A 15462-nucleotide genomic window follows, 5' to 3' on the forward strand; every position below is an offset into this window, starting at 1 on the left:
CAAAGTCCCCAGGGTGAGTGGGGAGGCCTCCTTCTGCCCCAGGGGCCACATTCTTCCTCAGAGAGGAGTCTCTGGCACGGTCCCGCGTGTCAGGTCGTGTCTTCCCTCCTCCCTGGCCCAAGCCTGCCTGCTTCTCCAGCCAAAATTCCTGCTCCTGCCTCTCCCCACCCTTCTCTACTGAAGCCTGCCTCTTCCTGCATTTCCAGCATCATCCTCGGCCCTGGCTTCTCCCTCCCTGAGTACTCTGACCTCATCCCTCCTGACATTTGTCTGGGAAAAGGCAGAAAGTAAAGGTGGTCTACAGCTCAATGATTAGTTTCCCTGATGTGCGGATATCACCTTGCCATTGTGCCTCTCTCTTTACCCTGCTTTCGAGAGCTGGAAAAGCAAGAAAGTCAGTCCCAAGAGAAGCCAGGGAGGCAGGCCCAACCCCCTGACATGTGCCCTGAGGTGGTCTGTGTGCATCTGACCCTTGCTTGTAGCCTGGCAAGTCCTGCTTCCTTAGGGAAATCCACTAGAGCCTGTGGGCCTTGCTGACCTCGCTTGACCTTAGTGTGCACTGGCTTCAGCCCTCACCCCTCTTGCCAGCTCCTTCTCCTGGGTTGGTTTTTTTGTTTTGTTTTGTTTTTTCTGAGATGGAGTCTCACTTGCTGTGTCACCCAGGCTGGAGTACAGTGGTGCAATCTCAGCTCACTGCGACCTCCACCTCCCAGGTTCAAGCAATTCTCCTGCCTCAGTCTCCCAAGTAGCTGAGACTATAGGCAACTGCCACCACGCCTGGTTAATTTTTGTATTTTTAGTAGAGACGGGTTTTCACTATGTTGGCCAGGCTGGTCTTGAATGCCTGACCTCAGGTGATCCGCCCTCCTCAGCCTGCCAAAGTGCTGGGATTACAGGCATAAACCACTGTGCCCGGCCATTCTCCTGGGCTTTTTAAAATGCCCCTGGGCATAAAAGATTTCTGTCAGTAGGTATGTCCTGGGGTATGCACTGGGGGCAGCAGAGTGGGGAGAGCAGATGGCATCAGACAGATGGAGTTGGGCTCCAGTGCCTCTGAGTAGCCGGGAGGTGAGGCCTACATATACTGCATGCGAGTAAGTTTCTGTCTCACCTCAATCCCTGCCTCCATGTCCCACTAGGTCTGCAACTTTAGCTTACCCTAAAAGGAGGATTTCTGCTGGCCTGGGCAACATAGTGGGACCCCATCTCTAAAAGAAAATTTTTTACTACAGGTGCATGCCACCATGCCCAACTAATTTTTGTATTTTCAGTAGAGATGGGGTATTGCACCATGTTGGCCAGGATGGACTCAATCTCTTGACTGCGGATTCACTCGCTTCAGTTTCAAAGTTGAATTACAGGCATGGAGTTAACCGCGTCTGCCTCACAAAAAATATGTCAAAAAATTAGCAGAGGCCGGGTGTGTGGCTCGTGCCTGTAGTCCCAGCACTTTGGGAGGCAGAGGCGAATGGATTGCTTTAGCACAGGAGTTCAAGACCAGCCTGGTACAACATGCATGCAAACCCTGTCTCTACAAAATTACAAAAATTAGCTGGTCGTGGTGGCTCAAGCCTGTATTTCCAGCTACTCTGGAGGCTGAGGCAGGATAATAGCTTGAACCCAGGAGGTGGAGTTTGCAGTGAGTCTAGATCACGCCACTGCATTCCAGCCTGGATGACAGAGCAAGACCCCATCTCAAAAAAAAACGAAAACAACAAATTAGCCGGGCATGGTGGTGCCTGCTTGTAGTCCCACGTACTCGGGAGGCTGAAGTGGGAGGATTGGTTGAACCCAGGAGTTTGAGGCTGCAGTGAGCCATGTTCAAGACCCTGCACTCCAGCCTGGGCAACAGAATGAGATCCTGTCTTAAAAAAAAAAATGGGGCTGGGCGCGGTGGCTCACGCCTGTAATTCCAGCACTTTGGGAGGCCGAGACAGGCGGATCACGAGGTCAGGAGATCCAGACCATCCTGGCTAACACAGTGAAACCCCGTCTCTACTAAAAATACAAAAATTAGCCGGTCGTGGTGGCGGCACCTGTAGTCCCAGCTACTCGGGAGGCTGAGGCAGGAGAATGGCGTGAACCCGGGAGGCGGAGCTTGCAGTGAATGGAGATCGCCCCACTGCACTCCAGCCTGGGCAACAGAGCAAGACTCCGTCTCAAAAAAAAAAAAAAAAAAAAGGCTGGGGGCGGTGGCTCATGCCTGTAATCCCAGCACTTTGGGAGGCCGAGGCAGGTGGATCACGAGGTCAGGAGTTCAAGACCAGCCTGGCCAAGATGGTAAAACCCTGTCTCTACTAAAAATGCAAAAATTAGCCAGGCGTGGTGGTGCATGCCTGTAATCCCAGCTACTCGGGAGGCTGAGGCAGAGAATTGCTTGAACCCAGGAGGTGGAAGTTGTAGTGAGCTGAGATCGCACCACTACACTCCAGCCTGGGTGACAAAGGGAGACTGTATCTCAAAATAAAAAAAAAGAAAGAGAAAAAGAACAAAAGGAGTAGTTCTGGAGATACAATCTGGTGGAGGTCCCCTTCTTGTCATGGGAGCCCCACGGGTGACAGGTAGGCCCCATCCTCATGGTGTGATGCAAAGGTATCATAAAGCCCTGCTGACCTCCAAATACGTCCCCCACCTCCAAAATTCCATCCCCTGAAGCCGCAGTCTATCAGAGCCATAGGGACATCGAAGACCATCAGTCTAATCCCTTATATAGATGCAGCTTTTGGGTTAAGGCAGCACTTCCTGAAGGCCCCGTGCGGTGCACCTTGGCTAGCTGGGAAGGAGAACACCGCGAACACGTCTGTGCCAGTCAACCCATTAACAAGTTTGATTAGATCAGCCCATTGGCATCTGCCTGGCCCTGGAGGATGAGTGGTGTAGGGGTTGAGGTTTAACTGGAAGTGGAAAAAGGGTGTAAACAGTCCCCAGAGGGTCCTCCCTGGGAAGCCCAGGGCTCAGTACCACAGTGGGGGCCTAGAGGGGGAGGGGGAGGACACAGCCTCTGCGAGATGGCCCAGAGTGGGGTCTTCAAGCGTCAAAAAAGGGCACCCCTGGGGTGTAGCAGGCATGTTAGCTGTTTGTCCAGCTCCATCTGAAAAGATCTATTTGAGGCAAGTCCTTTAGGCTTTTTACTCTGTTCAGAAGGGTTTTCCAGGGCCCATGCCCACCCTCGTCTCTGTCCCCCACCCAAGTCCCCCATTTCTCCAGGGGGCTGCTTCCCCTTGTGCTCCTTGTGCAGTTCAATTCGTGACACCCCCATACCTGTGCTCCGTGTTGCTCTGCGCTGCCCCAAGCTGGATTCCGCTGTCTGCTCTGGGCTGGGCTGGGCTGGTAGGACCTGCTCTCTGGGTGGGAGGGGCACACCCACCTCAGCAGATCTCAGCACATCCCTCCCAGCTCAGTGCACTCACCCAACCCCACATGGGCCAAGGACAGAGTGAAGAGGAATTGCCCTCAGAGGCCTTCCCAGACTGGCCAGAGAAAAACCCCAGCAGCTAAGGATACTTAATCCAGCCCCGACTCTCGCTGACTGGGAACTGCCCCCACCCATCGTTCAGATATTCCTGCTGTGTCTGGGAGCTCTTCCTGGCACACCCACCGTCTGATGCCAGATGACTAACCCACCAGCCTCTCGCTGTCCTCACCGGTTCCCCCTGGGTGTCTCTCTTCCTCTCCTGGGTCTGCCAGGTGGTTTAGCCCATACCACTAGTGGCTTGTGCCCCACCCTGCCCGGGGCCCTCTGCATGATAGTGCTCTGCTAGGTCCTGCTTCCCACTGAGCACACTTGGCTCCTGCATCGAGCAGTCACTAGGCGGGATGGTTCCTCTTTGCTTAGGTCTGTTTCTCCTCAGCCCCTTGTCTTGTGTCCTTGGGACAGGGGACACAGAGACAAGGGGCCCTGTAGGCACGGGGCTGGGCATGTTGTCTATGCTCACTAAACAGAAACAAGTTCAAGTGTTTTGGTGGCAGGCGGAAAAGGGATTGTGGTGAAGTAAGTTTGGGCAGCTATAGGTTAAACACGTTTCTCTATTACTGAGCTCTAGAGGGCCTTTAACATGCTGTGAAATGACAGGCCTCGTGTTGACAATGGAAACTGGGTGAAGGGTACAAGAGGGTGCATTATACTTTTCTTTTTTTTTTTTTTTTTTTTGAGACAGAGTCTCGCTCTGTCGCCCGGGCTGGAGTGCAGTGGCTGGATCTCAGCTCACTGCAAGCTCCGCCTCCCGGGTTCACGCCATTCTCCCGCCTCAGCCTCCCGAGTAACTGGGACTACAGGCACCCGCCACCTCGCCCGGCTAGTTTTTTGTATTTTTTAGTAGAGACGGGGTTTCACCATGTTAGCCAGGATGGTCTCGATCTCCTGACCTCGTGATCCACCCGTCTCGGCCTCCCAAAGTGCTGGGATTACAGGCTTGAGCCACCGCGCCCGGCCTGTACTTTTCTATTTTTGTGCATGTTTGAACTCTCAGAGTAAGTGAGCTTTAACAAAATGCTGTTAATTACCATGAACCTACAGAAGGGAGAGAGACTCTACAGTGTCCCTGGAACATACTTTGGGATATTTCAAGTTATTAAAGGCCAGTGCTGGAGTCATACCTCAATGTAGGTTGTTAAGATGCAACCACTTAAACATCTGGATCATCTGGCAAATTCCTGGACTTCCTGTAATCCCAACACTTTGGGAGGCCGAGCTGGGAAAATTGCTTGCGCCCAGGAGTTTGCGACCAACCTGGGCAACATGGAGAGACCCCATCTCTACAAAAAATTTTAAAAATTAGCCACGCATAGTGACACATTCCTGTGGTCACAGGTAACTGAGAGGCTGAGGTAGGAGTATGGCTGGAGCCTAGGAAGTGGAGACTGCAGTGGGTGGTGATCACGCCACTGCACTCCAGCCTGAGTGACAGAGCGAAACCCTGTCTCAAAAACAAAAACAAAAACAAATCAACAACAACAACAAAACAACCCCAAGGTTTCCTGATCTAGGCTGTAGTTCCTGGTTTTTCCCTTCCTCATAAAGTGCAAGCTACACCCTCCCTATAACCCAGGATTGGTCCCTTTGGACAAGGTCTCATCAGGCTTTGGCCTTTACCCTACAGAGGAAAAATACTACACTTGCATCTGACATCATGGGGCTTAGGGCTTCAGAAATGAACGCACACACCTGCCTTCATGCCCCATCATCCTCAGGGCCCCAGCCTTCTTGGCCTTCCTCAGTTCATGTCTCTGGGTTCTCAGGTCTTCCGCTCCTCCTGGCAGATGGCCACTTCCCTCAGGACCATTCCTATGAGATTCTGTCACCGGCAAGTGGGTCCATAAAACCGGGGTCTGGGGACTGACTGCCACGGAGCAGGGTAGCAGTGCTGAGGATGGGGATCCCAACCACAATAGGCCACACAGGCTGAAGATCAACACTTTATGTAAAGTCATCTTTGAAGGAGGGCGCAGCTCCCGCTGTGGCCCTCTCTGGGACTGCTGCTCCAACCCAAGGAAATGTGAGCAGGGGCCGAGTAACAGACCCAGAAGGGGCAGCCTGAAAGCAAACCGACAGATGGGGTCTACAAACAATAGAGAATGTGGGCAGGTTGGGCTGGGGTGCAGACAGACGAGATGCCAGCTCATCCGAACTGGCCTAGAGTCAAGGTGCTGAACTCCTGGCTCCATCGAAGCACAACTTCCTCACTTTTGCCAGGGCTCAGCACACTGTAAGTCTCATTCTGCAGACATCTCATGCGGGACACCTACACAGGGATTCAGGGCAGACAGTCTGTATCACAGAGCCAGGCGCCAGGAGTGGGGAGGAGGGGAGGTGTCAGAAACCCAAAAGAGAGAGGTGGGCAGGCATGGGCACAGGGCAGTAGAGGGAAGGAGGAAACTCAAATGTGGCTTTTTAAGGCCAGAGGAGACATCAAGCAGCCCAACCCCTTTCCTGCAGAAAGAGGCAGCTGAGGCTCAGCGGGGGAAGTGCCTCGTCCCAGGCTACTTGGTGAGTAAGAACAGGAGACAGACCAAGACCGAGATCTCAAAAACATCCAATTCCCGGCCCAGCTGAGGGTTCTTCCTGTGGTGCTCTCAGGGCCCTCCTCTGTTATCCACCACCTGCCTGGGAGGGCCTTGCTTCCTCCAGGACTGGAGGAATGGAGGAGAGCCTGCTGGTGGAGGCCTCTGCCCCAGAGATGCAAGCAGGGAAGCGCTTTCCACATCCTAGCTGCTCGCAGAGGGGGCCTCAGAATAGACCAACTGTGGTGACTGATTGAGGGGGTGCTGGGAGAAGGAGGGGCAAGGTAGAGGTGCTCACCTTCCGATTCCGGTTTCTCATCAGACACTGCTGGCTTTTGAAGGAACAGTAGTTTGGGTACTGGATATAGTCTGTGTCACAAATCTAAGCCAAGAGCCAGGGAGAGAGAAGGGGATATCAGAAGCCTCACCGGACAGCAGTACTCCAGGGGGTACCTGCTAGGACAGAGCCAGGGGCAGGGTGTGGCCCAAGACCCAGGCCTTCCACACATAGGTGGCCCCTCACTCTGCTTTCCCTCTGCCTCTCCCCTCCCATTCTGTCACAGGTTGCTGGGAAGAAGCCAGGAGCCTGGGAGAGTACGAGGCTGCTGGTCAGCTTACTGCGAAAGTGGCTGAGGAAGTGGGAATGGGGCAGGACGGGGCAGATAAGGGTCCAGAACATGGGACAGGGACCCAATTAGTGGCCTGATGTCAAGGATTTTTCTGGTAATGGTAGATGAGGGAAGGAGGAAGAGAATCTCCAATGTGTGATGGTGGTGAGTCACTTCCTTCTTTGGACCTCGCCTGCCCATTCCAGATCAAGGGGCCTAGGGACCAGAGCTGGACATGGGCCCCTCAGCTCAGCTACTTGCTTCAGCTGCCCTTACTTTTCCTTGCCTTAGTTTTTCCTGCTAACTACAGAAGGAGAGGCCTGGCTCTTGGCAACAACAGGTCATGCCACAGGGAAGGTAGCAGGGGAATGGGGAGCCCAGTTGATTTTACTGAGCAGGGAAGGCACTGGAAGAGCTGGGAAGAGCCCGTCAGGCTGAGGCCAGGAAGTCCTGGATTACAGGGTTGGGCAGTGGTGCACGTGTCAGTCATTTCTTATAGAGATGATTAACTTTGGTTGAGTGGAAGTGACTTGATCACAGCCACTCAGCAAGCAACTGGCAAAGCTGGGACCAGAACCTCTAGCTCCTGTGCTTTCTCAGCCCTCCAGGTCCCCACTCCTTTGCCTGCTCTATTGGTGGAGGGTGGAGGGGGGGGTGCAACAGTCTGTTGGAGAGAGGCAGGACATTCAGTGAGGACTGGTTCTCAGAAGTCAGGGGCCCAAGCCCCCTTCCACAAACTAGGGCTACCCACAGCAAGTAATTGCAAGGAATGGGGTGAGGGTGGGGATGGGGCTGAGCTTTGGGGAAAGGCTCTGACCTTGGTGGGGAAATCCCCATCCTGGAAACTAAGGAACTCAGTCTGGAGCCACCCAGAGACTCGAACATCTTCACAGCCCTTCGTGGCAAGCCGGGCACACCAGAAGTCCATGCGGAGCCCACCGTACAAATCCAGCCCATAAAAATGGCCTGATTCTGGGGACCCTACCTGTGGCACAGGAGATAGGGGAGAGAAGCATGCCCCTCCCCTCCTGCTGGCCTCCTCCCACCCCACTCCCGCCACCCAGTTCTGCCTTTCCCACTGCAGGCTGCTGGGCTAAGTACCTGGTTGCCAATGGACAGGCTCTGGGAGGCAAGCAAGGGGCTGACAAAGGGTGTCTTGTGGGAGGTGTCACATTGTTGCCGCTGCAGGCTGGCCTCTGAGTGGCATTGCTCCAGCTTCAGGGAGCAGAAGTCACAGAGGGCACAGGTAGACAAGTGTCGCCGCCCAAGGCTGTCACAGACCTGGGGCAGGAGAATGGGTGAGGCTGAAGCTGAGAGTCAGCGGCCTGCCTTCTCCCATGCCTCAGCCCTCAGCCATCCTGCAGAATGTCTTTGCATTTAGCCTCTTCTAAAAGCTTCTCTGGCTTTTCTACTTGTCCTCCTCCTCAAGGGTTCCTCAAGGACCATGCCTTAGCTATTCCTTCACCTTATTCCTGGATGATTGATCTACTCCTAGGTAACCATCTATCTACAGGTGACACCCAAATCTTTATCACCAGCTCTCATCTCTTTCCTAGGCTCCAAATCCTTATTGCCAAGTGCCTGACAGATGCCTGTGATCAGGTGATCTTACAGTTACCCCAACTTAGCCTATCTGAAAAGAACTCATAACCCTCCCCTGTCACCTGCTAATGATAACGCTGATATTTACAAAGAGGTGACACGGTGCCAGCACTATGGACACACATGCTCTCATCTCATTTAGTCTTCACGAGAACCCTGTAATAGCAGAGGTACTAATATTACTCTCATTTACTGACAAGGAAACTGACTCTCAGTGAGGCTGAGTAAGTTGCTCAAAGCCACCTATCTATCAGATGGGGAAGCTGGGACATGGGTCCAGGTCCTTCCAACTCTAAAACCTATGCTCTACCCACGTACTGGGGTTGGAAACCTCCAAGTTCTTGGAAGCTATTCTTCAGAGTGGAGTTACCAATCTCCCAGCTGGATCCTGCCCTCAGCTTCCTCAGCACTAGCAGGAGATCATGCTAAGCAGCATCTTTAGTCAATCCCATGGGCCTCCTTCCTCCCCCATGGGCACAGCCTGTGACAGTGCATGAAATCTCCTACAGCACCTTGCCTGCTCCTCCCACATAAGGGAGGCATCACGTCCCCGACCAGAAATCTTGATTGGATTCCCCTTTCCTATCAAATTAAGTGCAAATGCTCATGCTGCCATTCAAGAGTTTTCGCATCATGACCCTGTTGATCTCTTTGACTCTGTCTCCTGCTGCTCTCCTCCAGGTAAAAGGGACTCACTCCTTACTGTCCTCTTATCTACGCCATCAGATCCAGTGAGCTCCCTCCATAAAACCCCGAACTTCTCACATTTTGTTTAAGAACCTCACCTACCACACTCCTTTTGCAACATTACTGTATCCATATTAACCCCCTCATGGGTTCTTGGCCCCTTAAGAGCAGAAACAGTGTGCTCATTGTTAGCATACTAATTTCACTCATGAAATTTCTACTCTTCTTTGGGCCAGGCACGGGGGCTCATGCCTGTAATTCCAGCTGAGTGGAAGTGGATGAGACGGATTCCTTGAGCCCAGGAGTTTGAGATCAGCCTGGGCAACATGGCGAGACCCTGTCTCTACAAAAAAATACAAAAAATTAGCCAGGTGTAGTGGCGCATGCCACTAGTCCCAGCTACTGGAGAGGCTGAGGTAGGAGAATCACCTGAGCCTGGGAGGTCAAGGATGCAGTGAGCTGTGATCACACCACTGCACTCCAGCCCGGGTGATGGAGTGAGACACTATCTCAAAAAAAAAAAAAAAGAAAAAGAAATTTCTACTCTTCTTTGCATCAGAGCCTTTGCACATACTATTCCCTCTATCAGGAATCTTCTAGCAAGCAGGAATCTTCTACCAATCCCCTTCTTTTGCCTGGATTCACTTCTTTTATCTTCAGGTCTCAGTTTAAACATCAGTTCTTCTTGGAAGCACCTCTGATCCTCCCAAACATGGACAGTTGTCCCCAACCCACCCCATCTGCTGTCTCTGTACTTTGTGCCTATCCCTGCTACAGCATTGATCCCATCGCACCATCCTGCATATTTCCTTGTCTCTCTCCTGCCCTGGATTCCAAGAGGACAGAGGACTGGCTCTATTGCACGTACTGCTAACATCTTAAATATCTAGTAGAGTTTGTCCTCAATCAGTATTTGTTGAACAAACAGATGAATGGATGGTATCTGAGCTCTCCAGAAATATTTGCTAAATTGTATTATTTGTGAAAATCTAAAGTATATTTTCCTGGGAATAGACTTGCTGGTTGTTGAGGACACATTGAGACTGGAATCTCTTTACAGATTCCCTGGTATGGGTTCTATGAACTCTCTGGAAAGAAGAAGAGCTGCATCTAAGGCAAAGCTAGGAAGATGGTGAGCTGGATCAAGAATCAAAAGTTGACTCAGGGCTGGGCATGGTGGCTCACGCCTGTAATCCCAGCATTTTGGGAGGCTGAGGCAGGAGGATTGGTTGAGCCCAGGAGTTCTAGACCAACACAGGCAACAAAGCGAGACCCCATCTCTACAAAATATAAAAATAATTAGCCAGGCACGGTGACACATGCCTGTGGTCCCAGCTCCTCAAGAGGCTGAGATGAGAGGATCATTTGAGCCCAGGTTGTCAAGGCTACAGTGAGCCATGATCGCACCACTTCCCTCCAGCCTTATAGAGTGAGACCCTGTCTCAAAAAAAAAAAAAGAGTGAAATCTGGAAGCCTGGCAACTCAGGGAGGTGAAGAATGAGTTCTGGACTGGAGTGGATTCCAGACTGGGTCTTGAGCCTTCCTCCTTTAAAGTGGACTGGTAATGTCCTTCCTAAGAAAAGAGTCCCACTTGGGGAGAATCTCTCCAGCTATGTCTCATGCTTCTCCTGCCCATCCTCCACTCCCATAGCCTAGCACAGTGCCTGGCCAAGAGGATGCCCAGCGGCATGTATCCGTTAGAGAGTACGGCAGGCATACCGACTTCCCGAAACCAAGGATCTCCTCCTCCATGTACTTCCAGGCCTTGGCTGTGGGGGTTATGATGCAGGTATTCTCCACAATCGAATAGCACAGCACCAGCAAGGCCTCTGTGTGGGGCAGCTGCAGGAGGCTGCAAGAAGACAGCACTGAGGGTGGGGCTGGGCCAGGTGGCTGGGGCAGGAAGCTACATCCAGTCTCCTCCCCTTCCCTGAGTGTCTGCTTTGGTCACACACACTCAGTACGCTCAGCATGGGGCCTTAGAGGCCTCTGGACAAATCGCCTACTTTTACAAATGAGGAACTGAGGACCCGAAAGGAGAAATAACTTTCTCAGGATTGCAATACTAAACAGGGCAGAGACAAGACCAGAACCCAAGTCTGGTAGTTCCAGGTACAAGGCTTACATGGAGAATGAGCATTTGAGCAGTGCTTAAGCCAACAATGGGCACAGAATGGGTGAGGCAGGAAGTTGCTAGCTGTGCCTGAAGCCCAGACAGGTCTGAGTGGATCTGGAGGCTGAAGCTAGGAAAATGGGCTTCTCATTCCCAAGGAAGGCAGAAGGGAGGGCAGGGTGGATGACAGAGTCAAAACTTCCTGGCCTGGCGCGGTGGCTCACGCCTGTAATCCCAGCACTTTGGGAGGCCGAGACGGGCGGATCACGAGGTCAGGAGATCGAGACCATCCTGGCTAACCCGGTGAAACCCCGTCTCTACTAAAAATACAAAAAACTAGCCGGGCGAGGTGGCGGGCGCCTGTAGTCCCAGCTACTCGGGAGGCTGAGGCAGGAGAATGGCGGGAACCCGGGAGGCGGAGCTTGCAGTGAGCTGAGATCCGGCCACTGCACTCCAGCCTGGGCGACAGAGCGAGACTCCGTCTCAAAAAAAAAAAAAAAAAAAAACTTCCTATACCTGCCAGGGTTTTGGTTTCTCCAGTAGGAGTTCTCATCATATATTTCATTCACTTCATCCATTTGCTGGGCTGACCGAATGAGCTCCTGGATGTTCTCCATCATCATGGGAGTAGACTCTACTTCTCGCACCCGGGGAGTGAAGGAGGAAGGCTTAGAAGATAAAGATTCAGAGTGAAACTTGGGCTCTGAGTCTGTCTGCAGCTGAGACACAGCCTCCAGTCCCTCCTTAGTCCCCTGTCCTTCTTCCTGCTTTCCCTCCTCTTCCTGTTCCTCTTCTTGCTCTTCTTGTTCCCGCCCCTCTTCCTGCTTGTGTTCTTGCATTGGCTCCTGCCTGTGCTCCACTCCTTGCTCTTGCCTGTGCTCTGGCGCTTGCTCCTGGCCTCCCAGGGACAAGGAGGATTGCAGGAGCTCTTCCACGTTGTTGCTAAGCCTCTCAGGCCAGGGCTGGAAGGCCTGCCGTTCTGTCCCTACAGCAGGGTTTAGAGAGACGGGAAAGAGACAGTCAGGCTTCTGGCCCCTGAGTGTCTTTGTTCACAGAGGGACACACACATAAACAAAGCAGAGCAAGTCACACTTACCCACACACAAAAACACAGAAAAGAATGTAAGTATCAAACTAAAAGAACATTACCACGGCAATTGTAAGGTTGGTGGTATGTGTCACCTTCCCACCTCCCTGGCAACTTCCACCTCAAATATCACCTTTTGTCCCTCTCCCATAGGAAACACCAAGTATGCTGAGTAGCTAGCAGCAAACCCTTTCTAAAGTGAAGAGGTTAGCTTATAAAGGGCCCAGAGTCTTCCAATGCAACAATGTCTTTGGAATTGGGAAAAATGGATTCAGGGCAAAACTGTAAGTAATGGCAGAAGAGATTCTGGTCCAGGAGAACCCTAACTTGTATTCATAAAAAGCTGACAGTCCTTCGAGTAAACAGCTGTCTGCCGGCGTCCCCCTCCCACCCAACATGCTTCCCATTTCCCTGCCTTGGATGCCTTACCTTGTGGGCTCTGGGAATTGTGGGAGGAGTAGCTGGTGGTCTCCCACCTGCTGAGAGGGTCTCACCTGTGAAGTGGGGTGAGATGGGGGAGGTCATCGTGGTGGGCGAGAGTTCAGCTGGAGTGTCTATCTCCTTGAGAGTGTTAGGTGAGAGAATAGAGACTGGCTGGGAGCACAGGACTCTCTGCAGGAAGAGAAGGAAAATGGGAAAGCCTTTCCCAAAGGGCAGACTTCTGCTCCAGCTGGTTCTTCCACCTCTTTTCCAGCTTGTCTTATCTCTCACAGTTTCTAGGCAGGGATAAAGGGACATGGTCCCTGCTGGAACCCTCTAGACCTGAGAAAGGGTCCTTTCAGAAGATGAACCTCTGTCTGGGCCACAACCCTGCCGTCACTTTTGCATTTAACTCAAAATCACTGACCTGTTTGAAGAAACAAGAGAGCTTATCTCTTTGCCTCTTTCCATCCCTCTTGCCTACTTTTTTTTTTTTTTTTTTTTTTGACGGAGTCTCGCTCTGTCACCCAGGCTGGAGTGCAGTGGTGTGATCTCGGCTCACTGCAAGCTCCGCCTCCCAGGTTCACGCCATTCTCCTGCCTCAGCTTCCTGAGTAGCTGGGACTACAGGCGCCTGCCACCACGCCCGGCTAATTTTTGGTATTTTTAGTAGAGACAGGGTTTCACCATGTTAGCCAGGATGGTCTTGATCTCCTGACCTCATGATCCGCCTGCTTCGGCCTCCCGAAGTGCTGGGATTACAGGTGTGAACCACCGCGCCCAGCCCTGTTTTTTTTGTTTGAGACAGAGTCTTGCTCTGCCACCCAGGATAGGGTGCAGTGGCATGATCTCGGCTTACTGCAACCTCTGCCTCCCTGGTTCAAGCAATTCTCCTGCCCCAGCCTCCCGAGTACCTAAGATGACAGTCGCCCATCACCAAGCCCGGCTAATTTTTTTTTTTTTTTTTGGATTTTTAGTAGAGATGGGGTTTCACCATGTTGCAGGCTGTTCTCTAACTCCTGACTTCAGGTGATCTGCCCACCTCGGGCTCCCAAAGTGCTGAGATTATAGGCATGAGCCACCATGCCCGGTCTCTTCTCTACTTTTCTTGCAGTAACAGAATTATTCAATCTGAATGTCCAAGGTGAGACTGTATTCATATATAATCTGGGTACATGACTGGCAAAATGGCAGGGAAGGAGGAGCTAAGGATGACTCTCCTGGAACCCTTCCTCAACTCCCCACTGCTGCCGCCTCTCCCTTGGCCCTGGGGCACCAAATCCAACCTTTGTCCTGGACCTCACCTTGGCATAGTAGATGTGGTTGGAGCAACGGTACTGAGTAAACTGGCAGAAAGATTCAAACCAGGAGGCATAAGGGAGGTTGGAGCAGACAGCACCTGAGAAAGGGCAGGGGTGGAGAAGATGAACCACGGGGAGCTTGGGGTGGGGCTGCGGGCAATGGACTCCAGGCCGTGGGGAGGGTGGACACGGGGAGGGTGGAGGTGCCAGCCATGCCCTTCCCCGCCTCACATGAGCACAGGGGTTTTTGCCCTGAGTTTTGGATGAACACTCGGGTGCCTCGGTTTCCCCCCTAGCCTGGCCCTCACCATCGGGCACTAAGCCGTGGTTTTCATATTGGTCCAGCTGGACGAGTGTGGGATTCCGGCAGCCATGGGTTGCACGGAGACGGCAGGTAGTCTCTGCCTTCCAGGTTGGAGTCAGCAGTGCGAAGAAGTGTTCGTATTCGGTGGGGGAGAGAGGGCTGCCTGGAGTGGAGGCCCGAGTCGAATCCTGGGCTGGGGCAGGTGCCAGAGGCAGGAGCAGCACTGCGGAGCGGGCGAACGGACGATGGAAGGACAGAACCCCAAAACCCGCTCCGAGACCAGGGCAGACGGACCCAGACTGGCAAATTAGGAACGGGGTGCGGGTTATCCCTGCTGACGGGGGTGGGGGGATTCTAGAGACAGAGGCAAAGGTCCGGCCGCTGGCTGGGGGAGACGGGAGGATCCCAGGAGCTAGGGAGCCGACCCAGCGCGACCACCACGAGGACGCGTTCCAGAAACCGTAAAAGCAGAGCTCTCGGGAGGGAGAGGACTGAGCCCGGGGAGAGTCTGTTGGAGCAGGTGGAAACCTCTCACCCTTCAAGAGTGAGGGAAGGAAGCCAGTGGCTGGCTTCCTCATGGCCGCAGAAGATCCGCCCGCGTTCCGCGGACCCAAGCCGCCTCTAACGGGCCGAGCCGCAGAGAGAGCAGCAGGCGCGGGGCGGGGCGGGGCGCACGCGGGCACCGCCCACGCGTCACAAAGAGCGGGCCAGGGCGGGGCCTCGACAGCCGGGTTCTCAGGGCCCTCAAGTGGCCTGATCCCATCGAGATGGTAGGGATGGCAAAAGCTATCTTCACTTAGCGTCTATTTCTTTCTTTCTTTCTTCTTTTTTTTTTTTGTGAGACGGAGTCCTACTCTGTCGCCCAGGCTGGAGTGCATGGCGCGATCTCGGCTCACTGCAACCTCAGCGTCCCAGGTTCAAGTGATTCTCCTGCCTCAACCTCCCGAGTAGCTGGGACTACAGGTGCGCGCCACCATGCCTGGCTTTTTTTTTTTTTTTTTGAGACGGAGTCTTGCTCTGTTGCCCAGGCTGGAGTGCAGTGGCGCAATCTCAGCTCACTGCAACCTCCACCTCCCGAGTTCAAGCAATTTTCCTGCCTCAGCCTCCCGAGTAGCTGGGACTACAGGTGTGCGCCACCATGCCCAGCTAATTTTTGTATTTTTAGTAGAAATGGGGTTTCTCCATGTTGGCCAGATGGTCTCGATCTCTTGACCTTGTGATCTGCCCGCCTCGGCCTCCCAAAGTGCTGGGATTACAGGCGTGAGCCACCATGCCCGGCCTAAGTTTTGTATTTTTAGTAGAGACTGGGGTTCACCATGTTGGCCAGGCTGGTCCTGAACT

At 53.1% G+C, this 15462-nt stretch overlaps 1 protein-coding gene across 1 annotated transcript; it reads right to left on the reverse strand.

Moving 5' to 3' along the window:
* Window positions 1–5402: 5402 nt before the first annotated feature.
* Window positions 5403–14793, reverse strand: ACRBP (acrosin binding protein). Its single transcript, XM_003905860.4, has 10 exons — window positions 14657–14793; window positions 14126–14344; window positions 13821–13915; window positions 12592–12709; window positions 11527–11995; window positions 10617–10749; window positions 7710–7889; window positions 7426–7593; window positions 6299–6382; window positions 5403–5741 (listed from the first exon to the last, which is right to left on the reverse strand). The coding sequence occupies exons 1-10, from the start codon at window positions 14697–14699 to the stop codon at window positions 5619–5621; spliced, it is 1632 nt and encodes a 543-aa protein (XP_003905909.2). The 5' UTR covers window positions 14700–14793; the 3' UTR covers window positions 5403–5618.
* Between the last annotated feature and the right edge of the window lie 669 nt (window positions 14794–15462).

Source organism: Papio anubis, chromosome 9 (assembly GCF_008728515.1).
Source record: "Papio anubis isolate 15944 chromosome 9, Panubis1.0, whole genome shotgun sequence".
NCBI classification, from domain to species: domain Eukaryota; kingdom Metazoa; phylum Chordata; class Mammalia; order Primates; family Cercopithecidae; genus Papio; species Papio anubis.

Excerpts from the sequence above, each read along its gene's own strand:
- ACRBP (XM_003905860.4), bottom strand. The coding sequence starts at position 14,699 with ATGAGGAAGCCAGCCACTGGCTTCCTTCCCTCACTCTTGAAGG. Across the intron at positions 11,996-12,591 it reads CATCTCACCCCACTTCACAG|GGACAGAACGGCAGGCCTTC; the intron begins GTGAGACCCTCT and ends ACCCTGCTGTAG. Across the intron at positions 5,742-6,298 it reads TGAGAAACCGGAATCGGAAG|GTGTCCCGCATGAGATGTCT; the intron begins GTGAGCACCTCT and ends ATCCCTGTGTAG.